The sequence below is a fragment of the Drosophila obscura genome, unplaced genomic scaffold (assembly GCF_018151105.1).
Source record: "Drosophila obscura isolate BZ-5 IFL unplaced genomic scaffold, ASM1815110v1 contig_1, whole genome shotgun sequence".
Lineage (NCBI taxonomy): Eukaryota > Metazoa > Arthropoda > Insecta > Diptera > Drosophilidae > Drosophila > Drosophila obscura.
In genome coordinates this window covers 7,962,540-7,989,391 of record NW_024542679.1, presented here as the reverse complement: position 1 = coordinate 7,989,391, position 26,852 = coordinate 7,962,540, and the positions used below count along the sequence as shown (strand labels likewise).

The window sequence follows — 26,852 nt, the reverse complement described above, 5'->3', positions numbered from 1 at the left end:
TAAATCTTGGCATACTTTTAGGCTGAAGCTGTCTGCTTGCCGCCTGAATGACGATGACAAACTTCCGCCAATCTATTGAAATCTCATCATAACTATCAGCATGACACATGAATCACACCCACCAACCATCATAGAGTATCCACAGAAGTCAAGGCAAATCACAGCCTGGGGGTTGGTTTTGGTTTTCTCCGTTGGCAGTCGAAGGCCTACCCTACCCTGGGATTCGTTTCAGGCGTCAGCTGGTTGGCCACTTAGGCCGTTGATGGAATTGCTTATGAATTATACAAGAATATTAGAACGTGCCCAGAGATCCACTTGCACTTGCCACGAATCTGTTTGCTCTATTTGGTCGCCTTGGAATATTTCAATTGCCTCCCCATCCTCCCCACCCATCGTTGCGCCACCATAAGAGAGAGAAAAAGAAGGAAAACTTTGCTGTAAATACTTTATTGGAAAAGTATGTGCCAAATGGTTATTGGCAGGAGGTGGCCATGGAGGCTAGCGGGAACTCGGACCAGGGACAAACAAATTGGGCGCTAAGTTGGCTGTTATTGGTTTTTATGGACAGAAGTAGAGGGAGCCCGCCCCGGGCATAATTTGGCTTTTGTTTGCCCAAAAGCGGCTGACCTTGATGATGATGATGATGGCATAATTGAGGCTGCCATTGCGGTCGAAATGAAAATGGTTCGTTCTATTATTCGTATGTTTAATATTTGTACATCTTTTATTGTTTATGGGTATATAATTTACAGGCAGATAATTCGCATTTCTGCGTTTCCTTAGTCAATGTTTACATTTTAGGCACAAGCTATACAAACTGTTAAATTAGTCGGAGCTTACAACTAAAGATTGGCATTCAGTCGGGCAGAGGCACTCACTCGCACACAATTACACACACTCTATTCATTCAAACACATTCACACACGAGAGACATAGGGAGAGAGAAAGAGAGAGAGAGAGAGAGGCAAGCACAAGGCACAATTCAAATTCAAAACGAAACGGCTAAAAGCTGTTAACCGTTAACAGTTAACCGCTAACCGTGCTTAGCTAAGCTTGCAACCAATTTCGAGGTTGTTGTCCGTGCTAAGCTTGGCAGGGTTGCTGTCGGCTGACTCGTCGGACGCGTTCTCAGTGATAGCGGGAAAACTGCGATATGCTGTCCTCATTTGGCGGTGCCACCAACAAAATGGGCTGCAGATTCAGACCCGTAATGTGGGGATTGGATTTCCGTGAGCCTGCCAAACTTATGGCATCCGTGAGATAGGCATTGTTGATTTCACCTGCAAGAAGCGTGAAGGTAAGATAAGACACTGGAACCCATGTAACCCATTGGAACCCATGTAATTCGCGACCTACCTTTGTACAGCGAAGTCTGATAGAGCGGATCCGGCTGCAGACGCACGTGCCGCGTGGCCAAGATGAATGCTAGGGTGGCCAACACGACACCGTCCACGCAGCCGATAATGGCAAGGGGATAAGCCCAGCGAATGCCGCAGAGGCCCAGCTCGAATCGATTCGCTTCCGGGCCGCAGATCTTGCGGAAATCATCCGAATTCCAGCCAAAGGGAAAAGCAGCGCAGGCCACAATCATGCACAGAGCTAGAAAACAAACAAAAAGCAGAGACATGATAGAGAGACATCAGAATGTACGAGTGCCACAGAACGTGCTCTATTCGATATGGGGTTGGTAGATAGAGAATTTAAGCTTAAGGCCCCCCACCTGATATTATTTGCATCCATCCGCAAATATAAAAAACACGCGTTGACTTCATAAACAGCAAACAGACCAACAAAAAGATGGTCATCAAGGCCAGCCCAATGGCGCCCATCATGAAGAATGTTGCCAACTACACAAAAAAGATATGCATTGAGAGAGTTTTGTTTATTATTTGTTTGTATTTTGCAGCTGCAATGGCCAATCCACTCACCTGAAACGAGAAGGTTGGCACCGCCAATACGTTCTCCCAGCGGCGGCGACAATTGTCAAAGATCTCATCGCGCTGACACTGCTGCCACAGACCCAGCCGGCCAGCCCCATCATTGTCCGGATCCCCAATCCATTCTGCAACAGCAAGACAAACGGTTTACAGAGAGAGTAGAGAGTTGCGTTGCTGAATTCCCTGGCAGATTTATTGTTTGGCAGAAAAAGTCCCACTCACCTGGCGTCACAAATGCCACAATGCCAATGATCGCATAGCAGATGGTGAAGATGGCCCACAGCACTCCGATCGCCTTCGAGTTGCGTATGTACTTGGAGGCGTACAGATGTGTGGTGTCCACGTACTCGATCTTTGTGCCCATTTCTGTGCAGCCTCTTTGTTTGCTTGATTACTCTGTCTGCGAATGGAGTTAAGTATGGTTAAATGTTGGGAGTCCGACTTGAGGGTAATAATGATGCTGGAAGAGGAAACCAGAGCCAACCAGAGCAGCCACAACAATTGCGTTTTTGTCGGTCATAAATCGTTTTTTAAGCTTATTAAATTGCCACAGCTCTTGGTTTGATGACCTCGCTCCCAGTAATGGCCTCAAGTGTGGTATCTAGGGCTAGTAATTGAGAGCCATGCATCACCATACCATTTGTGTGTGATGCAAGCAGAGGATGATGTATTCCCTTTCTCTATGCAACTCCAGCAAAAGCATTTTCAAATCATTAAACATGGTTTTTATGAAATTTTCCCCTTCACTTCAATCAAAACTCAGCTCCAAAAACAAAAAAAAACAAAACACATTCGCATTTGCCAATTCAGCTGTGAACAACAAAAAATCGTTTAAAAAAAGATACAGATACAGCTTGGGGCTATATTTTTGGCAACATTTTTACTCTCTCGATGGCCAAGTGGCTTATGTAAATCAAGCAGATAATTGCTAACAACCATTAGCTTTCCACGGTTGCCTCACATCTGCCACTTATTCTATGTCACAGAGGGAGAGGGAGAGAAAGAGAAAGAGAACCAGAGTCGGAGTCGGGAGATCGGCGAAAGACATTATGCAAAAGATTATTGAACGAGTCTGAGGGTCTAATTTTAGGCATGATTCATGGCCCAAGCTGGCCAACAGAGCGCTTGCCATCTATCAATAAAATAAACGTGTTTCGCTTTCAGTCAAATCGGATTTGTCTGAGAGAAAAATGTGGCCGACTAAAATGCATTTTCATTAGCTTTTGTCTCTGCCAGTTCCCAGCCCCAAACTCCCCATTGCGTATGCTTAATTTATTATGCTTTTCATGAGGGAAGGGAACCATGGAAATTATAACACAAAAGACTGTGGCTGTGACTGTGAGAAACAAGCGCCTCTCCTCTCTCAATGTTGGTCAAGATTAGTTCATTAAGGTGAATTAAAACCCAAGCAAACAAAGAAAATGAGACTCAATTATGGCTCGAGTCCGAGTCCGGGTCCCCGAGTGCGAGGCCAAGGCAAAGCGGAATCGATTAGCATTTTAATGCTAATAACAAAAGAGAGAGTCGTTCCAGAACAAACACAACCCAGTAGCACAAAGAAACTCCACACCCCGTGTGGCACGTGATAACTAAAGTCAATGATGCTTTTGTTGGAAAATCGTGGCCGTGAGTCACAAGAAAAGCCAAGCCTGAAAAGCGAGTCGAGTCTCTGGAAAATTATAGTGTACCAGTGGAGTGTCCAGAGACAGAGCCAGACGCAGACGCAGACCCAGACACGGACACGGACGCAGATGCAGTCACAGTCGCTGTCATAATTGCAGACAAACCGCAGACGAATAATAATTTCCTTTATTTCTGTTTGAATTTTCTGTGTAGTAATTTGTGAGTGCATTCATTCGATGGGACTTCAGATGGGTTTCTGGGCTGTACATAACTCATTCCATGGGATCGATCGTGACCGAAAAGAAAGTGACCAGCGAAAAGCCTTCGAGTGGAAGTACCAAAGCAGCAACGAAACACTGCTATGACGAAGCACATATATACACGTATGGTCAAGTCTCTTGGGTTACATCCGCTCACCGGCCGGCGCGGCGGCGGCATCAGCTTCAGCCTCAGCTTCGGCTTCGGTTTCGAGTTTCACTTACAGCCAAGAAATACAGGAAAGAAATACAGAAAAATCAAAGCTAAATTAACAGAAATAACAGAGGGACCGCCAGTATTCCACTCGTATTCGCTGGCACAGCATTTAATGAAATTTCAGAAGCCAAAATTGAAATAAGGTCAGTTGGGTAATGCCGCTGGCGGTTGTTACCTTAAACGTGGCTCAAAGCTAAACTGAAATATGCCACTGCGAGTGCAATTGCATTGGCGAAAATTGCCTTGGACGGGCGAGCGGGCTTTCTTTTTCCATCAGCCGCCAACATTGGTCATTCATTCAATCTCCACCCGAGACTGCGACTGAGACTCAGTCTGAGACCAAGATGACTTTCTACTTTGTCAAACATAAATCTCACATTAGGCACAGATACCGACACACGGGTGAGGGAGAGGTGAGTGTACCCTCACCTCACCCCCCCTATTAGCCACGCACTGACAATTAATTTTCACATTTTCACAGCTTTTCCCTCCTTTGCTCAGCTAATTATGTCTAAGCGGAGGAAAAAGTATTCATTGTTCCGCATACCGCTTCGGGGGGGAGTCTCTTTTTGGCCGAGTCTTGTAACTGGCTTGTTATGTGTGTTTATGTGGTTGGTTTTGGCCAACAAAGTGGAACCTAAGACAAGTGGAAGACCGCCTGATGGCTTGATTAACACGTTCATACTCGCAGCAGTTGTCGGTTGCTAAATTTGAGGCACCACCACACCGAAAACACCCAGCCAGAAACCAGAAACTGGTTCCAAATATTTCAGAATTATGCGGAAATGGCTTATAAACATGGCTTTTGTGTTCGTTCAGCCAGAATGTTGTTGTGGTAACATATTTTGTTTTTATTTGGAATTTTTTTTTCGCTTTTGCCCATTTCTTTGGGTTCCCCTTTTGCATACTTTATTGACTGGACAGACGATTTCTTTTTCAACAGGGAGAACGGATGGAATGGGATCGGATCGGATCGGAGGGCGAAGAAGTGAATGAGGGTTGAAGAGAGAGAGAGAGAGAGTTGAAGAACCGGAGAACCGGCGAATGTTATTTTCCAGTCAGTTATCCAATGCAGCATTGACAGCATTTACAGCTGCCAACCCATTAGCCATCCATCCAAATGTGGACTTGGAGAATCTTCAGGTTTGTTTTCTTAACTCTCTCGAGTACTTGAGTCCAATCAGGTCCGCTCACTCATTCGTTCCCAGTTCCCCCTCCCACCATCCCCCAGTTCTGTGTGGTGAGGTATGTGTCTCCGTTTTTGTGTGCTGTTTTTTATTAGATCACGATTTTGATGTTGGCAAACATTCGCGCATACCAAAAGCCAACACACAGCAGAGAGTATCTATCCGACAGCAGAAACCACAACTAAAACTACAATGGGGGTCCAGGTCCATACATAATAGTAACTCACACCGAGCCGAGCGATTCTTCACTCCACAGACAGGGGCGCACTTGGGGCCAAGGTGCAAAAGGGTTTTGGGGACGCTTCTACAGCCGGGCACTCTCAAACATTTACTTCCAAAGCCTTAGCTATTCTGCAAGTCCCTTTCATTTTTCCATCTTTCTACGGGTGTTATTTGAGGCGCCCTATTTCGATGCCCTTCAGAGCGAAGGCCGCCGCCACTGCGCCGCTGCAGAAGCCTCAACGGAGATGTTCGTTTGCCTCAAATAACAAAACAAAAACAAAAACAACACAAAAACTGTGCCTCTTTCTGGTTTTTCACGTTACTTGCGCGCGCGCGCGCACTCAGTTTCTGCCGCAGTCGCTGCAGCCGTTGCAGTCGCTGCTGCTGCTGCTGTTGCTGTTGCACTTTCAATACGCATGGCTTCCACAAGCTTTATATGTATATGCATATGTATTCGAGTGTGCGAATGTGAACGTTGCAGTTGCAGCTCTGCAATATTGTTGCTGTGCCTAATGTTGTATTTTTTTTTAAAGGTTTTTCACGTTTTTATGTTGGATGAACTTTGTTGCTTTCTGCGGCATGGTTGTTGTACATTTTTGTTTTTGTTGCTTTGATATACTCGTATGCTTTGCTTTTGTTGTAGAATTTTTAAATGGCATAAAGGGGCGCAGCGCAGTTTTGTCGGCACCTTTGGCTGACATTTACTTTTGCCGTTAAGTTTGAACTTAATTCGAGATTCGCACAACATTTGCTTACAGTGCTCGAGAACAGGTTTCGCCTGGACAGCGGCTGATTTGTTTTGTATCACGGCTTATATACTATATGATTATTTGTATTATAATTTTTTGTTATTGTTTGGCGTTTCTATTTGCATTAATTTGGTGCAAAACTCGCGACTGAACTGAATTTATTTGCAGGGCAGAGATAGATCCGTTTCTTTTGGTGAAACCCGCTGTGAGAACCGTCGCGTTCAGCGCTTGAAATACGTGTGAGACGTTGCTGGTCGGGCTTGGCATTGGAATACAAAGCTGCACACAGTTATACCTGAGTTATACCCGTGTTTAGTGAGCGAGAGAGTGCTGAGAGAGAGAGAGAGAGTGTGCAAGATCGTGGCTGCCTTCGGATAAGTGCAGCGAAAATTGTTGGCATTTCTTTTCAATTATTTTGTTGATGATAAAATGCAGCAAACGACTGTGTTTCCCTCGAAGAATTATTGAAATTTCTCCAGCTATCGCTGAGTTAGAGAGAAGAGAGAGATAAAGAGAGAGAGATGCATGCGAAATACCAGGTGAGGGACGGGTCTGTTTGCTACCTGCAGGATGTCGAGGAATTCCTTTGAATACTTTCTTTGTGCAAGGAAATGCTAAAGAAAACAATTGGCCTGGGAAACGTGACGAGATAAGATCAATAGATAAATAAATGAGAAGGAAGGCAGGTAAAAATCCCATTTTCATATAAATTATGTAAATATAACATAATTAAGTCATATTTATTTTACACTTTAACATCCAATACAGTAAAACCAAACCTCTTGAATATCTTTTGAGTTCAATTCAAATTTAGATTTCGCGTACAATTCAAATCACCCGCCAACTATAATTCATCGCATAGCGTCATCTGTCATCTCTAGGATATCGAAAAGCAGCTGGCTATCAGCTGACTCGCCTATCGCCATCGCACGTTTAAATAAAAAATTAAATACAAACTAAAACTTGCCCTTTTTAACAGATAACACGCAAAGAAACATGACTCAAATCAGTGCGGAAGACAAACTCGACTACGTGAAGTCCAAGATTGGCGAATATCCCAACTTTCCCAAAGAGGGGATACTATTTCGGTGGGTTATGGAGAGGTTATCAGACAATCAAGGTTTGCCAGCGATTGACAGTATGATTATTATTATCTTTATGAGCTTGCTCAACTCTCCCAACGCTCTATTAACATGTGTTGTCCTTCCGTCTGTCCCATCAGCGACATATTCGGCGCCCTGACTGATCCCAAGGCCTGTGTCTACCTGAGGGATTTGCTGGTTCAGTACATAAGGCAGAACCAGCCGGAAGTGGAGGTCATCGTGGGACTGGACTCGCGGGGTTTCCTCTTTAATCTGCTCCTGGCCACCGAACTGGGCGTGGGCTGTGCGCCCATACGCAAAAAGGGGAAGCTGGCCGGCGAGGTCGTCTCCGTTGAGTATCAACTGGAATACGGTAGCGTGAGTAGCCGCATCATACGATCTTATAGATTTCCTCAGTATACAAGAAAAATTTCCCTTATAGGACAGCTTTGAGCTGCAGCGTCAGGCCATTCAGCCTGGCCAGAAAGTCGTTATTGTGGATGATCTGCTAGCCACAGGTGGTTCCCTGCTGGCCGCCTCCGAGCTGATCCGAAAAGTGGGTGGCGTTGTCCTAGAGAGCCTGGTGGTGATGGAACTGGCCGGCCTCGAAGGTCGCAAGAAGCTGGACTGCAAAGTGCATTCCCTGATCAAGTACTGAGGGAGGGTTAATGCTGGCCTTCCATAACTGCATTTACTTACCTCAAAGCGGTCGCGTCCCCTTCAAATGGCAATATTTTTAACAACTTTTAACTGTTTAGTGGGTGTGAAATCTATAGTAAAATATTTTTGTATCGAAGTGAATCTTGTGAATGTGTTCTATTTCCGGTTGAAGGTCATTTCTGTATTGTTGTAGAGTTTGTGTTTGTGGAGAATACATGCAATGATATTGGACAGATGTTTGCAACGCAAAGAAGAAAGCATTTCCGCCTGCATAAAATAGATACGGATGAATAAGGTTCAGAATCAAATTTCTGGTTGATATGGCATTATTAATTCAGTTTAAAAATGAAATCAGCCAGCCATATCATAAATTCAATTCCATAGTTGTATTCCTCTGTATGATTCCGATAACTTTTGAATCCACCCACGGCCCCCTGCTGTTGCTCCAATGCAAGATAATGAAACCCTTGCATTTCACTCTCTCTCTCGCTATCTCTCTCTCACTGCGCATTTCACTCTCCCTGCGTCTGGCTAAGAAAGCGACTTTTTCTCTCTCCGATAAACAAATCAAATGGCCAAACAACCACCCCCCAGCAGGGTTTGCCCCGCCGCCCTGGTGGGGGAGTGGAAGACAACTACAACAACCGTAAATAAACAAATATGCAGAAAAGTTATCCATTCGAAGTGCAAATACCCTGGAAGTTCAACGACCACTGAATGGTAGTTTATGGCTGACCCTAAATCTATCCCCAAAAATCGATTTGCTAATCTTTTCATTAGCACTTGGGGCCCCGAATCGCAAGGAAATTATGTAGATAATAGGCTTATAGTGGCTCATATACATATTATAGCTTATCAAGAACACAACGAGTCAAGTGAATGTTTTTCTGCTAGGCCAAACCTATGCTCCAGATCATCATACCCCCTGCTAAGGGGGTGTAGTGTACACATGAACAACATAAAAAGCCGAGCTCAAGGAATCGCATGCGCCGGCAGAGAAGCGGCAGCTTGAAACTGAAACTGCCACGTTCTCGTGGATAGATGAGAGTAGAGTGCAGGGTGCAGAGAGGGCATGCCTGCCTGCCTGCCTGCCTGGGCCTCTGCTCATTTCGTATTTTGAATTTTTCGCATTTGATTTCATTCGTGAAATGTGCGTCGTTCGGTGATGTCGGGCGACGGTTTGTGTTTGGTGACTTTTCCCTTCCGTTATAATCACACCAGCCCCCAAACCCCTTCTCGGCACATTTTTGTTTGGCGAAACCATAAGAGAAACAGTGAGAGAAAGAGAAAGAGTAAAAGAGGAGGCATATAATCACGGCACGCTTTGCAAATTGATATTGATTGCGCGCTTTTCTTCAATTGGCAAACAATTGAATAATAAAAAAAAAAAACTAACAAAATGTTGCCCTCCATTGTGGTTGCTACTGCGGGGAAGACGCAACGAGAGAGAGGGATAGGTAGAGTGCTATACGGGGGAGGGGGTGAAGTGGAGAAAGAGCAAAGGCAAAGAGGCAAAAATGCAAAAGCAAAGCAATGGACAACACGTTACGTATACGCCTCTTACGCCCCGCATTTAGCATTTTGTTTGCCAACTTTTGGTCTCCTTTGTGTGCGTGTGTGTGAGATTGAGTGTTAGAGTGTGAGAATGTATGTGTGTGAGTGCCTTTAATGAATTTAAAATAAATTAGAAAAAATAAACAACAATAAAAGGCCCCCTGAGTACTCGTACCGCAAATTGAAATGTGTTTTTGGGGAGAAACCGCTCTAGAGTATCACACACTGCCTCCCAGCCACTTAATGTCCCCCTTGAGATGCACTCTTTTTTGTACACTTCCCCTCTCCTTCCAAGAACGAGAATGGAGTTGCTTAGAAAATGGAGTTGAAAATCAATAAAAAGAATTGTTGTTTGTTGCAATTAAAAAAAAGAAAAAAGTAAAGAGGAAAACAAACCCCCAATGGAACAAAAGCAAAGGGGAAAGCGTTCAATTGTTTGGCCCAAAATATCAAGCTCGTTGCAGTGACACAATTCAGGCCAAAAGGCACTCGACCATAAAGCAGAATTGTCATCAGGCTGTCAGACACACAAACACCCACACACACACACCGCCGGATTCCATAGCTAGAATGATCTATTTATCTCTTTGGTTACTCTCCCACTATTTAATTTTTTTTTTATACTTTTTTTTTAAGAACATTTAGCACACAAGAACTAAATTTAGCTTTCGCTTCGCAGCCATGAGCAACATTTACAAATATTGTCGCCAACTGCAGGCTAAATTTGCGGTCGCGTAGCCCCCGGAAATGTCTCATGAATATCAATAATAGATATAATATAGTGTATACTATATATATCCAAGAAAACCAATCAACCAACCAAAGAACAACCAACAAAAAGAAGAAACGATCCAAGAGAAATCAGTTCCTATGCAGCTATATTCGAGTTTAAATGAAATTGAGCAAGAGCCTGGCAAATTGTCGCACCATCCGGCGATATTTGCTCATCTTTACGGCCGTCTCGCTGCTGCTACTGCCCCTATCCCTGGTCTACCTGGTGTGGAACGAGCAGCTGCAGAAAATACGTGGATTCGAGGTGAGTGGCGCAGTGGCGCAGTGGGTCAGAGAGTGAGTGTGGGTTGCTTGCCAGAACGAAACACTCCAGTATCCAATTCGGTAGAATGTTCTATTGTAGTTCTGTAGCCCTTTTTTGAGTGGCCAGCAAACATATGCCCTTGCTTTTAGCTATAGATTGTATATTGTATATATATGTATATATAGAAGCTTGTAGAGAATGCCTGCCCCGTGCCCTGCCCAGCCCTGCCCCAGCCAGCCTGCCTTTTGCCCTTCATATCTATCGCCTGACTACAAACCAATCATCGATTGCCCCCAAGTGTCCGTGTCAGTGGAACAGAGAAACCCAGAAATAGAAACCATCTGAAATTGTTATTAAAATTGTTATTTATATTTATGATAGATTAAGCCCGCAATCGTAACAGCCCACTATCGCTGTATAATCATCCAAGTTGTATAAACAATTTGTGAAGTGAAGGGCATTAGCATCCCAATCGGAATGATCTCTATAAATACAATCCGTAAATGAGAGGCAAATGGCAAATGGCAAATGGAATCGAACCAAATATTTCAAAATGGAAAGCATTTTGTTTTGCTATTGTTTATTTATCAATGTTGTTAGCAATTTGAGCATTGTTCTTGCCTTCGCACTTCGTTGCACGTTTATCGGTTTACTTCTCATGGGAACTGGGCTGGGGATCGGATCGGATCTGATCAGCTTATACGAGTGCTAATATCCGAGAGCATTTGCTCTGACCGCCTGATTAGGTGCCAATTAATTCGAAATTAGCTTGGGGATTTCGCCAGCTTTATCGCCTATTTGTGCTTGAAACTGAACAAATGCTGAATAGAGTGAGAATATTCTAATAGGGCAACAATTACGAGCACAAACATACAATGTTCTTGGATTATAGTCACATAAGCTGGCCTGTACCGCCTCCGGGCACGCCCTCTGCCCAACCCAACCCAACCCAACCCTTTGGTTAAGCCGCTTTGCCATCGTTTGCAAATGCTTTGCGTGGTCGTCGGAGACTTGGAGGCGCCCGTGCTCGACCTTGGCCAAATGGTTGGCAAAAAGAGAAAGTAAGAGAAGAAAACATTTGCTTAAATTACACTTAATTGCTTGTGGCATCATAAAAAAGTCATCAATGCTGGCTGCCTGGCTGGCTGGCTGTCCCATGAAAATCGATTCGGAAGGCGGGGGGCTAGCTACTAGGACGACTACTAGAACTGCTACTGCTACTACTACTGGTACTCGTTCTGCTAGTGGGGAGACCACAATCAATAAACGATTTCCCACTGCTAATTTGCATAACATTATCCAAATGACAAATGACAAATGCTTAGGCAGGCAGGCCCCGAAAGTAAGAGAGTAAAAGCTCAAAGAACACGCATATGGCATACGGCGTACTGCAGCGTACAGCGTACAGCGTGTTGTATGCTCTAGTTTGGTTTCGTAGCTTTTGTTTTGCCCGGCATACACGCATAATTAAGCACAGCATTCCACAAAACACCCACGCACACACACACACCCACACACGCACACTTACACACGCTGATAAGGCAGTAGATACGCCTCCCCTAAAATCCCAACCCCTTCGCACACAACCAGCCCATTGCCGCACAGTGTACGTCATGCACATAGCGCCACTCTAGATGGGGGATGAGAAGGAATTTGAAGTGTTCTTTGCCAAGCCGATAATGGGATACCCTTACCCTTTTGGCTTTAATGGGTGTTCCTCAAATGTTATTTACAATCTCTGTAAAATCTCAATATTTGTTATGTAGTATTTTATAATCATTATTCCAAGAGCGTGCCTCATCCACAAATCCAGATAGTGCCTGTTCCTATATAACCAAGAGATTTATATGTGTTTCCCACACCCTTCTGCCAAGAACAAATGTACCCCAACCGCCGAGGCGAGGCGCCGAGCGTGGATGTAACTAAAGAGCTTCCTCCCGCGTACGCGAGTAAAATGTAAAGTGGCTGCCATGACGCCAGCCTGTCCAGTGGCTGTCTGTCCCATGGCCGCAGTGCCCCTTGATTCATGTGGCGATCTCTAGATGAAAGTTGACACTGCTGTCGGGTAGTTTTAATTGAGATTGCTGGCCCACCGAGTGGGCGACTGCAATTCTCTGGGACCTTGACAGTGCTTGGCCATTAGAAACGCTTGTACATTACGCATACGCCATGTCATCTCCGCTCTTAGCCCAAACCAAATACAGACAGCAACCACATGAAACACTCTAACTAAATACAAAGAAAACCCAAAACTGCCACTGCTTTTCTAGGCCTTTAATGTGCAACAGCAGCAGTCGCCACATCAGCAGCAGCAGCAGCAGCAACAACAGCATCAGCAGCAGCAACAGCAGCAGCAGCGGCAGCAGCAACAGCAGTCGCAGGGGCAAACATTTCGGTATCCGGTGCTGCTGCTGAACAAGAACAAGAACAAGGAGCTGACCGTGGTGGCAACGGGCAAGACAAAGAACAAGTGGCGCTATGTTGATAAAGTAAATATGTAACCAGAACACTCAAACAGACACACTCACACTTAAACACTCAAACACACACACACCCACAACCGCACAACCTCACAAACAGGGAAGAAGTATAATTAATGATGTAACCGGAGAAAATTGCGAAAAAAAAAGCCAAACAGAGTCGAGTGTCTGCTGTTTGTTGTATTGGCAGGCCTTTTTGGGTTCAGCAATCGATTCGCATACCCCATAACCATATTACTACAATATATCTTATGGCTGCCATTACGTTTCATTATTGTTTCCAAATTTGTTTATCCGCCACAGGACATCAATCAGACACGCCTGCCACTCATTCCCGAGTATGCCGTGCAGACGCTTACGTCGCAGGAAATGCTTCAGGTGGAGCAGCGCATGGATCAGCGGAGGGAGCGACTGAAGGACAAGTGTACGGCCTATGGCCTGGATGTGTTAGGTGGGTCATGGGGCAACCACAGAGGGAGAGATAGTTAGCGAGAGAAAGAAAGAGAGAGGAAGAACTTCTCCTTCACATCAATCTTATTTACAGGTCACGACTCGTGGCACACCCCCAACACATGGGAGTTTTTGGTCAACAAAAAGTATCACATTATATGGTGAGCATAATAAATTCTATACATCAGGAACAGGAACAGGCAGAGGAACTCTCCATTAATACCACGAATTTTTTGCTATAGGTGCAATGTGTTTAAGGCTGCCTCCTCATCGTGGATGTTCAACTTTAATGTTCTGGCCGGCTACTCACCCGCTTATTTGCGCAAAACCAAAAAGATTCTCCTCAATCTGGCCAGAGAACGCTATCCGCGAGTGACCCTCGACGAGGTGAGTGGGGAAAGTGCAGCAATCATTCTCATAGGTGTATCGCTAATGACACTTTTGCTTTTCATTTGCAGCTGCGCGAGGCGCAGAATGACTCGCTGACCTTTATCATTGCACGCAATCCCTTTGAGAGGCTGTTGAGCGCTTATCGCGATAAGATGGTGTTCGCCCTGCCCTATTCCTTCCATGACAAGCTGGGCCGCAGCATTGTGCGCAATTATCGCAAAAAGGTGAGGGAATCAATGATGATGTGATGGCAAGGAATCATTAATAATGTTAATGTTAATCCCCGACAGCCCTCGCTGGTGGCTCGAGCGCCCAACACCAAATATCCTTCGTTTCCGGAGTTCGTCAACTGGCTGCTCGACCAGGTGAAGCGGGGCAGCTTCATTGACATGCACTTTGTGGCGGCCACGTCCTTCTGCACACCCTGTCTGATACGGTTCGACATGATACTGAAGTTCGAGTCGCTCACAGAGGATCAATTATATCTAATCGAAAAGACTGGCCTCAAACGGGTGATAGCGCCCGTGTGGCGCAACATGGGCAAAGGTGGCCGCAAGACGCACGAGCTCCAGCATCAGTTCTACGCCCAGCTCACAAGGCACGAAATGCTGGAGCTCTACGAGTATTACAAGTGAGTGGATTGCCCAATCTAATATCTCTGTTGGTAGTGTGCTAATTACAAGCTTTTTCTCTATTCCAAGATATGATTTCGAACTGTTTGACTACGATATCCAGGAGTATCTACAGGTAGCCAGACCAGACGAATCATCCGGCAGTCCAACGGCCACAAAGAATTAACCCAGCTCTAAATTCGTAGAATTTGCTAACGACATGAATTAGTTCAACGAAAATACATATTAGCCGTCACAGTACGTAATTGCAAATGTTGATAATACTGAATGAATACAATAATAAACTTAAATATATTTAAACGAAACGAAAATTTGGCGGATTTGGAATCAGTCTCTGTTTTAAAGATATTAACGAAATTTTGCAGCTCGCGGGTACCAATAATAGGTATCAAAACCGGGTTAAATGTATTTATAAAACACAAACATGTGCATTAATAGGTAAAAAACATGTCAATCTAGGATAAAATCATCATTAATGTTTCAATGGAGCTTGGAACAACAAATTTAACATCAATTAAAGGAAATAAGGTATACAAAAGTCCATACGCATAGAAGAAACTTGGTTGATCAGCAACAATGACGTCACATTTCGTCAACATTTACGTTTTATGCTTTGGCCGTTTTTGTTTGAACCGTATTATGTAAGCAATCCAATAAAAATAAGTTTTGAAAACTAGCCAATCCAGAACAAAATTTTTTGAGAAATTGAATAAAAATATTTGTTTAGGGCTGAGAGGACCAACTAGCTAGTAATTTTAAACGGAATTTCAAAATCGAGGAATGTCGACGTCTTGTCGTGTCCGTCAGTATATTTACGGTATATTTTGACAATGGCATGGTATAATTTGGTGTGTTTCCGTGGGTCAGGCTGTAAATTTTATTGATAAATCTTGTGGGCCTGTCTGTCAAGCGATTGATAGTTGAACCATCGATAGTTTTAAATGTTTTGAAAAAAACATTAAAAACATTAAAAAACCATTGAAACCTTTTGGGAGGTTGGACCGTAAGAATTAGATGCCACCTGTCGATTTGCTTACAAATTGTTCTTCGTATTTTAGAGCAGCCAATCCAAACAATATAAAAAACGCAACGACTGTAGCTCGATACTATCATGATAGTCTAGCAGAAAAATATCGATACTATCGATAGTGCTCTCTTTGGTTTGACACCTCTACTGACGCTGTTCTTCTTCCTTGTCCGTGCCGCGCAATTTTTTCGTCCGGCGGAATTCGCAAATGTGTGAAAAAGAATTTAGCTGGAAATATAACTAAGATTGGAATTACCTACTTGTTGGCGTGTCTAGAGCAGCAGCATGTCGAGCTTTGTGCTGGATAAGGAGGCGTTTGTGCGTCGCGTGAAGCGTCTTTATACAGAATGGAAGGTGAGTGGGGATCTGGCGCGTCTCGGTCTGGTGTCTTGTCTTGTGTCCACCGGAGCCCCAGCCCCCGAGGCAGTTCTCCAGTGATAGATGGCCTTTACATTGGGCCGAGATAAAGAAAAAGTTTAACAATATTGTGAAATTCACAAGCGAATCTGGATTTTCATGTCCCTGACTCGAGTTAGGTTATGAGGTGCGCGCGCGGAGATTACTATCGCGGCTGCCTTGTGGAGATTTTCAAATCAGCCTAAATTTGTATGTGTGTGTGTGTTTATCATCCGCAGGCACCCAGCATTGGCCACGACGATGCGCTGAGCAATCTGGACTGCATCATGAGCGTCGTCGGCTGCGACGAGGATGTGATCTACTCCAAGTCCCTGGCCCTTCAGATCTGGCTGCTTGGCTATGAGCTGACGGACACGATCTCCGTGTTTGCCAGCGATGCCATCTACTTCCTCACCAGCAAGAAGAAGATCGAGTTCCTGAAGCAGGCGCAGAACATCAGCGAAGATGGTGTGCCTGAAATAAAGCTGCTTGTGAGGGACCGGGTAAGTAACGCAGCGACATTCCCCTTCCAAAATCAATCGAATTTCATGCTTCCTCCGCTTGGCAGACGGACAAGGATAAGGGGAACTTTGAGAAACTCATCAAGAGCATACAGAACTCGAAGAAGGGCAAGCGATTGGGCGTCTTCAGCAAGGATTCGTATCCGGGAGAGTACTGCGAGTCGTGGAAGAAGATACTGATGGAGTCCAAGTTCGAGCACGTGGACATCAGCACGATTATCGCGTATCTGATGTGCCCCAAAGATGAGTCCGAGATCAACAATATACGTAAGGCCTCACTGGTGTCGATGGATATCTTCAACAAATATCTCAAGGATGAAATCATGGACATTATCGATTCAGACAGGGTGAGTTCTCTGTTAGGATCAGCCATGACAAGATCACTCATGCAACTATCCCGATTCCCTTGCAGAAAGTGAAGCACACAAAGCTGTCGGATGGGTGTGATGCCGCCATTACCGAAAAGAAGTACACCAGCGGCCTGGATCCCAGGCTACTGGATATGGCCTATCCGCCCATAATTCAATCGGGTGGATCCTACAGCCTAAAGTTCTCCGCCGCTTCGGATAAGAATGTGTTGCACTTTGGCGTGATCGTTTGCTCCCTGGGCGCCCGCTACAAATCGTATTGCTCCAATATATCGCGAACGTTCCTGGTCAATCCCACAGAGGCCATGCAGGAGAACTACACGTTTCTGGTAAATGTGCAGGAGGAGATTCTCAAGCTGCTCGTGCCGGGTGCCAAGCTATGCGAGGTCTATGAAAAGACACTGGGCCATGTGAAGAAGGAGAAATCCAATATGGTCGATAATCTCACAAAGACATTCGGCTTTGCCATGGGCCTGGAGTTCCGGGAGAACTCCATTGTCATTGGGCCCAAGTGTCGGGCGCTGGTTAAGAAGAATATGGTCTTCAATCTGCATGTCGGCATCTCCAATCTCACCAATCCCGAGGCTGCCGACAAGGAGGGTAAAACCTATGCGCTCTTCATTGGAGACACTGTACTGGTGGGCGAAACATCGCCGGCCAGTGTGATGACCCCCTCCAAGAAGAAGATAAAAAATGTCGGCATTTTCATCAAGGACGACAGCGAGGAGGAAGATGTGGACGATAAGAAGGCATCCAAAGAGGATCAGGGCTCGGAGATCCTGGGACGGAGTAAAAGGAACGCTGTCCTGGACTCGAAGCTGCGAAATGAGATCAACACAGAGGAGAAGCGCAAAGAGCATCAACGGGAGCTGGCCCAGCAGCTGAACGCCCGGGCCAAGGAGCGTCTGGCGAAGCAGGGCAACTCCAAGGAAGTGGAGAAAGTGCGCAAGAATACAGTGTCCTACAAGTCCATCAGCCAAATGCCGCGCGAGCCCGAGGTCAAGGAGCTGAAGCTGTACGTGGATAAGAAATACGAGACAGTCATTATGCCCGTGTTCGGCATCCAGGTGCCCTTCCACATATCCACCATCAAGAACATCTCACAGTCGGTGGAGGGCGAGTACACATACTTGCGCATCAACTTCTTTCATCCGGGTGCCACAATGGGGCGCAATGAGGGTGGTCTGTACCCCCAGCCAGAGGCCACATTCGTTAAGGAAGTGTAAGTGTGGATCCTGCATAGATTCAACATTGGCTAATCATCTCCATTCCCTTGCAGAACCTACCGCAGCTCGAATGTGAAGGAGCATGGCGAGTTGGCTCCTCCGTCGTCCAATCTGAACAACGCTTTCCGTCTGATCAAGGAGGTGCAGAAACGGTTTAAAACGCGCGAGGCCGAGGAGCGGGAAAAGGAAGATCTGGTCAAGCAGGATACACTTATATTGTCACAAAACAAGGGCAATCCCAAGCTCAAAGATCTGTACATTCGGCCCAATATCGTAACGAAACGAATGACGGGCAGCTTGGAGGCGCACACGAACGGCTTCCGCTATATCTCTGTGCGCGGCGACAAGGTGGACATACTCTACAACAACATCAAGAGCGCCTTCTTCCAGCCCTGCGACGGTGAGATGATCATTCTGCTCCACTTTCACCTCAAGTATGCCATCATGTTCGGCAAAAAGAAGCACGTGGATGTGCAGTTCTACACGGAGGTGGGCGAGATCACCACGGATTTGGGAAAGCATCAGCACATGCACGATCGCGACGATTTGGCCGCAGAGCAGGCGGAACGAGAGCTGCGACACAAGCTGAAGACGGCCTTCAAGAGCTTCTGCGAGAAGGTGGAGACCATGACAAAGTCAATTGTGGAGTTCGATACGCCATTCCGTGAACTGGGTTTCCCCGGTGCGCCCTTCCGCAGTACCGTCACGCTGCAGCCCACCTCTGGATCGCTGGTTAATCTAACAGAATGGCCGCCATTCGTCATCACCCTGGACGACGTCGAGCTCGTGCACTTTGAGCGTGTCCAGTTCCATTTGCGGAACTTCGACATGATCTTTGTGTTCAAGGAGTACAACAAGAAGGTGGCCATGGTCAATGCCATTCCCATGAATATGCTGGACCACGTCAAAGAGTGGCTAAAGTGAGTCTACCATTTGAATTCGTTCACCGATTGTGTGTTTCATTTGTGTTAATTCTTTCAGCTCTTGCGATATTCGCTATTCGGAGGGCGTTCAATCTCTGAACTGGCAAAAGATCATGAAGACGATCGTAGATGATCCGCAGGGCTTCTTTGAGCAGGGCGGCTGGTCCTTCTTGGACCCCGAATCCGATGGCGAGGAGGATCATGAATCTGCCGAATCGGAGGAGGATGAAGCCTACAATCCCACAGATGCCGAAACAGATGAGGAGTCCGAGGAAGATTCCGAATACTCAGAAGCCTCCGAAGATGAGAGCGATGACAGCGACGGTAATATATTGATGCTCTACTGGCGATTGTGTGTGTTCCCCTAGACAAACGATTTTATTTGTTTTCCAAAAGATCTGGGCTCCGATGAGGAATCCGGCAAGGACTGGTCCGATCTGGAGCGTGAGGCGGCCGAAGAGGATCGAAATCACGATTACCAGCCCACCGATGACAAGCGAAACGGCACGAAATTCGAGTCAAAGAAGGGCGGCATGAGTTCCAAGCACAGGTATGAGAGAGGCCCCAATGGCCACCGTATGGCGTCCAACCCAGGAATGTGACTTAACCTCAGCTCTCCTCTGTTTTATCTTTATCAATTGTTCTCCCCCCATTTACGCACACGTACACCCGAACACAGTCGACGCGACCGCGAGGAGCAGCGATCATCGGCGTCGCACAGTAAAAAGCATAAGTCGAATTCCTCCTCTTCCTCTTCGCATTTAAAATCCTCCAGCTCCAAACATGGCAGCTCATCTAGGTTTGTTAACGAAAACCCACCAAACCAACCCCAACCAACCCCAGCATCATCAGGCATAACGCAAGAGCATCGCATCCCAATACACACCCCCCATATCGCATTTCACACCAAACAAATCCCATATAAAATGGAACAATTAAAGCACAACAATTGGCTTGTAGATTGGATTTTGAGATTCAGAAATTTATGAAGTACATACATGAAAAGGTGGAAGATTCAGAGACTTGAAATAGGGACAGGACCTTTCTAACGTTTTTACTTTCTTGATTATTTTCATATTCTTTGACTGCATCCCCCCGACTTATACCACGACAATTCCCATATTTACTTCATAAATTAATGCGAAATTTCTTTTCAAAAACAACAAAACCAAAAACCCAAATCATCTTCGAATGTTGCTTGCTACAAAATTATACAAAAAAATGCTTCGCCCTTGTGTGAATAATTTTTAAATAATGGAACAACAATTCTCAATCTTATTTCTTAAAGCCCTTCGAAATCGTCCAAGGATAAGTACCACAATCGGGACAAGCATCATTCCTCATCGTCTGGTCACAAGAGCAGCAGCAAGAGCAAGGACTCTGATCGGAAGCGTTCGCGGGAGGACAGCCGCGACAATGGTCACAAGTCGAAGAAGTCGCGCCGTTGAATGTGTTTTACTTCCGCAACTGCTAAGTGTGTTTAAAACTTTCCTGTTATCAGTGTGTATCTGTTAAAATACCCTACCCCGCCCCTTTACAACCTGACCAGCTCCTCCACCCTCCTTTCGCACTAATCCCCCACTCATATTTTCACCGCTTCAAAGTTGTATTACAAATTTAATAATTATAATACGATAATACATGTAATAAATTAATTTAAGATACGACCTACCACTGCCTCTACTTGTTCCAGCTGCCCAAGAGCTTGCGATATACGTGCAGCATGTCATCGCTGTCCTCTCTTCGAAGTCCAGAGTGCTGCTGCGGCTGCTGCTGGTGCTGATGCGGATGTTCCTGCCGGGAATGGGAATGAGGGCTAGAGACTGCGGCAGCCACACTACCTCTGCGACGATGAGCATCGAACATGTTGCGGGTCTTGTTGATGGGATAGCGCATCTTGTTCTTCAGCCAGGTGGTGAAGGCGCGCTCGTTGTCCTGCATCTTCTTCAGCTCGTGCTCGTTGCTCCTGAGCGCCTGCTCCATCACGTACCGCTGCTTGCGGCGTTGCTTCTGCTCCCTTCGCTGCAGCTGCTGGGCACTCAGCCCGTACTCGGACATGTAACCGGTGTAGCGAGGCAGTTTCTCCTGCAGCGAGTGGCGATGCTCGCAGCAGGTCTTGTAATTCATCCGGATCGAGGGCGATGCTGTCGAAGCGGATCCCGAAGATGGTGTGGGCGTGGGCTTGGCCCTGCGTCGGAAGCTGAAGCGGCGTGAATTGAAGAATGTCTTGGAGCTGGACTTGGGACAGGCAGCGGCGTCTTCGTTAGGTGGGACCGAGTCCTCCCTTTTGTAGTAAATGCTTCGCTCGTTCAGCTCAAAGTCGTCCGGTATGTAGCTGGCTACAATAATGGACAAGTCGTCGTCTTCTTCTGCTTCATTGTCATGGTCTGCTGCAGGCTGCACTGGCGAAGGAAGTTCAGGCTCTTCCTCCGCTCCGGTCAGCCTCTCGATCTGTGCCTGGCCCTTGGGATCCAGGGTCTTGTAGAGATTCTTGTAGGCTTGACGTAGCTTCAGGCGGGCCTCGTTCAGAGTGCGTTCCTCCTCCTCGCAGTCGGATTCGGTCAGCAGGTTGGTCAGACTCTTCTGATCCGATTCCTCATCGTCGTAGTCCTGGTCGAATGTATTCTGGCGACGATGGAGGCCGGCAGCCGTGGACGAACCGTTCTTCAGGGGCGTATCATCATCCAGATCCGCCTCATCCACGCCGGAGAAGTCGTCTTCTTGCTCCACAACAATGGCTTCCTCGGGGGCAGGCTTCTGTGGGACTTCTGTGAGGTCTAGGATTTCCTCACATATTTCCTCCTCCACCTCCACTTCGGATTCCTCCGCTGAGGGCTCTGCACTCATCTTGGCCTCCACTTGCTTCATGGCCAACTCTGGAGTTGAAGCTGGAAGCGGAGGAAGCTCCTCCTCGGCAATGGGCTTCAGCTTCAGTTGCGTCAACTGCTGCAGCAGCTCGTCTGGGGGACTGGGACTCTGCTCCTTCGCCTGCTCCCCCGTGGGCTCGTAGTCCTCCAAGTTCAGGGCGAAGGTCACTTTGGTCACCTTGCCGTTGCCATTGGCGGCCTCGTCGGGGGCAAAGAGCTCCTTGTTGGCCTCCTTGATCTTGTCCACAATGTTGTACTCGTTGACCGGCTTCAGGACTGCGGAATAATCCATCAATAGAGGCATGCTGCTGGCAGCAGTGTCGACTTACAATAGACTTCGCAATCCTCGTCCGACTCCGGCTCGTGCTCGCTCATCTCTGTCGGCGGCGGCGGTGGCTTCGGCGGCTCTCGCATCGATTCCCGTCGAGTGTTGGGATATTTTTAGACGCCACACAGGATTTATGATTCGCAGGCGCCAAAACTTTCCATTTCGTGGCGTGCAAAAGCGGCAAAGCACAGCACAGAGGAGCCGCAGTCCCCGCTCAGGGCCCCCGTCACAGGCCAAGCACCCATTAAAGTCTAATGAACTTGGGATATGGATATGGGGATGTGCACTCCAGACATTAGCGGCTGCTCCTCCGGCTCCACCCACTGCCGCTGCCTCTGCGGTTATGGCCAGCCATCAGGCATTTCAATGGCGCCCGTTGCCGTTGCCAGGCGGCCAGCCGCACGCTCTGGATGTCCTCTTGTTTGATCGATGCCTGGTGACAAATTGTCTCTTCTGGACGGGGGTTGGCTTGGATTGGATGGGTAAGTGATTGAATGGGGAATACAAATGATGCAAATGATGGTTGGTTGGTGGGTTGGATAGAAACAAGAAACGCTGCCTTCACTTGGCTTTTATTTCCATGCACTTTATTCCATTTCATTGCCACACTTACTATACATTCCTAAGCAGCACATTTAAAGCTTAATCATCAACGGGCGCACCGAGTCGGGGTCGGATCGGGGCGGGTCGGGTCGAGGCAACAATTATACGTACAATATTCAAATTCAATTCAAATAAGTTCGAAGCTAGAAAAATAATCGATTCGTTTCGGGGCGGGGCTGGGGCTGGGGAGACGCACAACACCAATATAATTAAACCTATTAGAGCCATCGTTAACTTCGTATTGAGCAAAAGTACAAGTACATATTCCATTCCATTGCAAAGCCATTGCCAATTTGATTGTTTCATACATATAATATCATTTCGTTTCATCGGCATCGCCATTGGCCAAAGGCAACTGAAATACTTATCCATTAACCTAAGAGTACCCTCGAGTGGGGCTTTGGAGTTGGGTTGGGAGCTGGAGCGTGTCCACAGTGCGTTTCATAAGAGTGTTGCAACAGGTTGGAGCTTTCTATTTGGGAGTTTTATCTTATATATTATAGTTCTATGTTCCTTTAGTTATGGAATAATTAAGGAAATCGGATAAGTTAAGCTACACAATTAGTAATTGGAATGTTTAGAAGTAATAGAACCAGTTTTGGGCAACATGGGAATTGAAATCGTTCTCTTACAGCTTTGAAACGCACTGTAGTCTTGTGGGTAATGATGGATTTCAATGGGAATGCCGCAAATTAAAGATAAAAGTTATCGCAATACTTTTAGCCATTCAAAGAAATCAATTTCCCGAAGATATGGCAGAAAACAAAAGAAATGAAACTGAAGAAATGATAAATCACGTTGAAAAAAACAATAAACAGTGGATAAAATATTTCTTATCACTATCATAAGTTTGATAGCGCAAAAACATAAATAAATATAACGAATCGAATACTTGAGCCCAGTCAAAGTTTGGTTTTCTGATGAAGTATGTCTTGAATAAACGATATAAAATAAATGATACATAATTAAAATCAGGTTTTTCAAAAATAATATTATTTAATTTGCATAAAAACCAACATTAAATAGGAAAGTATACATACAAAAGTCACAAAAAACTACTCAGATATACAAAACTAAACACATGCATTAAAATTTTGTGTACATTTTGGAAAAGATAAAGTATTCCTGTATTGTATTAGATTAGGCCATAAATCGTATTTATGTGTGTTTTCTTCATTAAATTTATTCTTATTTTTGTTGTGTTTTTATATGTTTTTTTTTTTGTTTTAGCTTTTTGTATTAATACAACCATATTCAGCATTTCTTAAAAAAGAAATTATACAACATTAAGAACTAAACGGATGAGAGGTGTGTAAGTGTGTGAGGAGGTGATTCAGTGTCTGTTTCAGAAAATGTTAATGACTGTGAGATGTAATTTCATTAGAGGACGGGTAAGGTATTTAAGAATGCGTGGGAGGGGGTAAGTCTGGGATAAAGGCGGAATAAAGTCGCGTCATCACTACATTATATTCATAAAAAGAACGTATTGCAATATCGGGGCATGGGCATCGACTTAGATCACTAGAACGAGTAGTAGCTAGGTATTATCATGGGGTTTTGCTTAAGAGTTCTCTCGCCTTACAATCCGCTAAATCATAATCGTTATTCGACGTTGACTAAAGTCTAGTTCTAGTTCTTTAAGGCGCATCCCTGGGCAGACGCTCACTAATCATATAGTACATAGATTCGTGGGTTTTTTGGGGTTGAGTTTCTTTTGTTGGAAAGTCGTAAAACATCGATCGTTTGCTTTTTTTGGTGCAATTAAATTTCAATAAATTACATTACAATTTATACGTATATATATATATAATATTTTATAACTCTAGCGATTCCTCATCTTGTTAGCATCATATACAAAGTCTTTCTCTTGTGTGTTTACTACTTTTTATCTCTTTTGCTTAAATCAATTTCGAGGGTACGTATGAATTGTTTTGCACTTTCTTTTGGGATTCGGGGACATACAAAAACATTTTACTGAGTATAATTTCTTGTAAAATATATATATATATATCATTTATATAAATATATTGCTAAATTTCGATTCGGGTTTTGAGGGGTTTTTCTTTCGGGGAGCTTTGTCTAAACGAAATTTTTGCCGCTTAACACAAAAAACGTACGTTACACAAAACGAGTTTGGGGTTATTTACGATATAGAACATAAAGAGTCGCTTACAGAAAATATAAACAAATGTATAGATTTATATTTATAGACAGGGATCTCCCACTCCCTCTCTCTCTCTCTTTCTGCTCATCTCACTTTTCCTCTCCTGTCTGCTGTTGGATCAACCAATGCACTCCGCCGCAGCTGCTCTGCTTTGTTTATGTGAACAGGGGCAGGTGATAGAAGTCGAACCCTCGATAGCCTTTGGCTGCCAGCCAAATGTAGACGACATGGTAGGCTCCTGGTATAAAGCAAATGAGTCCAGCGACAAAGAACACAACACCCTGCGATGTGTTCTGCGGATCGGCAATGGCAAAGGTGCCCATCACAAAGAGCCCTGTGCCCACAATCAGCAACGTGAAGGCGGCCAGCACTGTGCGCCAGTTCTCGCGCACCTTCGGATGCCGCCAGCAGTATGTGTTGGTCTCCTCCGTGGGCAGATTTCCATATTCCTGGATCAGCGAATCGCTGTCCCTGGAGGTTGTGTCTTCTGCGTATTTGTTATAGCCCCTGGAGAGGATAAAGAGGGCAATAGCATTACAATAAAAAAAAAAACAATTTTAAGCGATTTAAAAAGCTCTTATCAATCAAATTGAGGGGTTATCGCGGGTTTGGACTGCCGCCAAAAGCAAGACGCAATCAATTATTGCATATAATACTCGATTATATTGGCAACGAAGACCGACAAGTGCAGACGAGGCTGGCTTGGCTGTTGAGCTGTTAACTGGTTCCAGCTGACCGCAGGCGAAGGCCATACCCCTCCTCCCCCTCGCGGGACCACGCTTCAATCTCGTCAAGAAATGAGAAACCTTTATGACGAAATTTATGCGCAATGATTTTTTTTTTTACAATTGAATGCCAAATTAGGCTGGACGTCTGCATTTATAATCTCAATAATTACATACATATGGTTGTTGTTGTTGTTGCTGTTACTGTTGCGACACGCCATGCATTGGTAATGGGAGAGCAAAAGAAATGAATGGAAGGAAGACAAGAAGCACGCACGCGCCTGCGGCATCAAAGTTTAGGTAAATTATTCAAGTGTTTAGGTGCTTCCGGCGGGAATAAGGAAGTGCGACTTGAAGAAGGTAGAGAGACTACAATGTAGGGTGCATCTGGCAGTGCCAACAGCTGCTTGTCTGCTTCTTTTGTGATTCACAAAGAGAACGAACTCCAAAATGGTGCCAATAACAGCCCACGCATGCAAACACAACCACATCACACCACAGAGATCAGATCACACATCAGAATGAGACCAGCGAACGAGACCAGACCCGTTTTTGGCATCACATCACATCGCATGGCCACTGCCCCACTCACTTTGGATCCTGTATGCGTATGGATACATCTTCGGTGGAGCGACCTTGTTTTCCGCTCCGCATGGGTGTGGATATCACTGTGGAGCCATAGACGCGTATCGCCTCGTCTGTTTCCTCCTCGAAAGCGTCGTGTATGGAGAAGCCCCTCGCCGCCCCGTTATTGTACATATTTCTACGGCTGCCTGCTGCTATTGTTGTGTATTATTAACGATATACGTTGTAAGTGCCAACGATGGCGCACTGTGGCCGTTTAGGGAGAGAAAAGCGGCACTTTCAATGCTACTTTGAATTCATTTTTCCGCACACCGTATTCGGGCAATGTTCGACGGTTTTTCTGTAGCCCGTAACCGCACCGAAAGTGATTTTTCTTTATATTTTGTATTTCTTTATATTTTTTATTTTTAATACGACCAGTGTGACCGCCGATTTATTGATAAATTAAACCCGTCTGACCCTCGGAAATATACGTTCTCATTTTCAAAATATACCGTAAATATGACGATGAAAAACAACGAACTTAACCTATTTACACCCCTCTATTTAAACAGATGTACACTTTGAATTAATCCGCAGGAAATAATACTGTTTGGTAAGTTCTCCTTGTATATCCTCTTTACTTACAAAAGAAATGGCCATG

The 26,852-nt window shown here is 45.4% G+C and overlaps 6 protein-coding genes across 10 annotated transcripts; 3 read left to right on the top strand and 3 right to left on the bottom strand.

The window, feature by feature from the left end:
- Window positions 1-703: 703 nt before the first annotated feature.
- Window positions 704-6,432, bottom strand: LOC111071133 (LHFPL tetraspan subfamily member 3 protein). Its single transcript, XM_022362296.2, has 6 exons — window positions 6,200-6,432; window positions 2,160-2,337; window positions 1,929-2,062; window positions 1,721-1,847; window positions 1,357-1,599; window positions 704-1,280 (listed from the first exon to the last, which is right to left on the bottom strand). The coding sequence occupies exons 2-6, from the start codon at window positions 2,299-2,301 to the stop codon at window positions 1,129-1,131; spliced, it is 798 nt and encodes a 265-aa protein (XP_022217988.2). The 5' UTR covers window positions 2,302-2,337; window positions 6,200-6,432; the 3' UTR covers window positions 704-1,128.
- Window positions 6,433-7,096: 664 nt separating this feature from the next.
- On the top strand, window positions 7,097-8,073 carry LOC111071147 (adenine phosphoribosyltransferase). Its single transcript, XM_022362314.2, has 3 exons — window positions 7,097-7,280; window positions 7,415-7,652; window positions 7,717-8,073. The coding sequence occupies exons 1-3, from the start codon at window positions 7,189-7,191 to the stop codon at window positions 7,930-7,932; spliced, it is 546 nt and encodes a 181-aa protein (XP_022218006.2). The 5' UTR covers window positions 7,097-7,188; the 3' UTR covers window positions 7,933-8,073.
- Window positions 8,074-9,053: 980 nt separating this feature from the next.
- Window positions 9,054-14,779, top strand: LOC111071165 (carbohydrate sulfotransferase 11). Of its 4 annotated transcripts, none has more exons than XM_022362335.2 (9): window positions 9,054-9,123; window positions 10,168-10,524; window positions 12,795-13,013; window positions 13,308-13,455; window positions 13,549-13,615; window positions 13,697-13,841; window positions 13,913-14,068; window positions 14,135-14,475; window positions 14,546-14,779. In XM_022362335.2, exons 2-9 carry the CDS (start codon window positions 10,381-10,383, stop codon window positions 14,640-14,642), a joined length of 1,317 nt encoding a protein of 438 aa, XP_022218027.2. In that variant the 5' UTR covers window positions 9,054-9,123; window positions 10,168-10,380; the 3' UTR covers window positions 14,643-14,779. The 4 variants fall into 4 exon arrangements, with proteins under 4 accessions (XP_022218027.2, XP_022218026.2, XP_022218028.2 ...); XM_022362334.2 differs by having other exon boundaries at window positions 9,089-9,208; XM_022362336.2 differs by having other exon boundaries at window positions 9,097-9,112.
- Window positions 14,780-15,642: 863 nt separating this feature from the next.
- Window positions 15,643-20,602, top strand: LOC111071128 (FACT complex subunit spt16). 2 transcript variants are annotated; one of them, XM_022362286.2, is made up of 9 exons: window positions 15,643-15,857; window positions 16,139-16,402; window positions 16,468-16,767; window positions 16,833-18,010; window positions 18,068-18,934; window positions 18,996-19,261; window positions 19,334-19,487; window positions 19,617-19,736; window positions 20,226-20,602. In XM_022362286.2, exons 1-9 carry the CDS (start codon window positions 15,789-15,791, stop codon window positions 20,383-20,385), a joined length of 3,378 nt encoding a protein of 1,125 aa, XP_022217978.1. In that variant the 5' UTR covers window positions 15,643-15,788; the 3' UTR covers window positions 20,386-20,602. The 2 variants fall into 2 exon arrangements, with proteins under 2 accessions (XP_022217978.1, XP_022217979.1); XM_022362287.2 differs by lacking the exon at window positions 19,617-19,736 and having other exon boundaries at window positions 15,644-15,857.
- LOC111071129 lies at window positions 20,576-22,639 on the bottom strand. The gene is made up of 2 exons (XM_022362288.2): window positions 22,134-22,639; window positions 20,576-22,080 (listed from the first exon to the last, which is right to left on the bottom strand). Exons 1-2 carry the CDS (start codon window positions 22,216-22,218, stop codon window positions 20,618-20,620), a joined length of 1,548 nt encoding a protein of 515 aa, XP_022217980.2. The 5' UTR covers window positions 22,219-22,639; the 3' UTR covers window positions 20,576-20,617.
- A 1,067-nt stretch (window positions 22,640-23,706) lies between these two features.
- Window positions 23,707-26,648, bottom strand: LOC111071130 (transmembrane protein 134). The gene is made up of 2 exons (XM_022362290.2): window positions 26,217-26,648; window positions 23,707-25,406 (listed from the first exon to the last, which is right to left on the bottom strand). Exons 1-2 carry the CDS (start codon window positions 26,381-26,383, stop codon window positions 25,055-25,057), a joined length of 519 nt encoding a protein of 172 aa, XP_022217982.1. The 5' UTR covers window positions 26,384-26,648; the 3' UTR covers window positions 23,707-25,054.
- Between the last annotated feature and the right edge of the window lie 204 nt (window positions 26,649-26,852).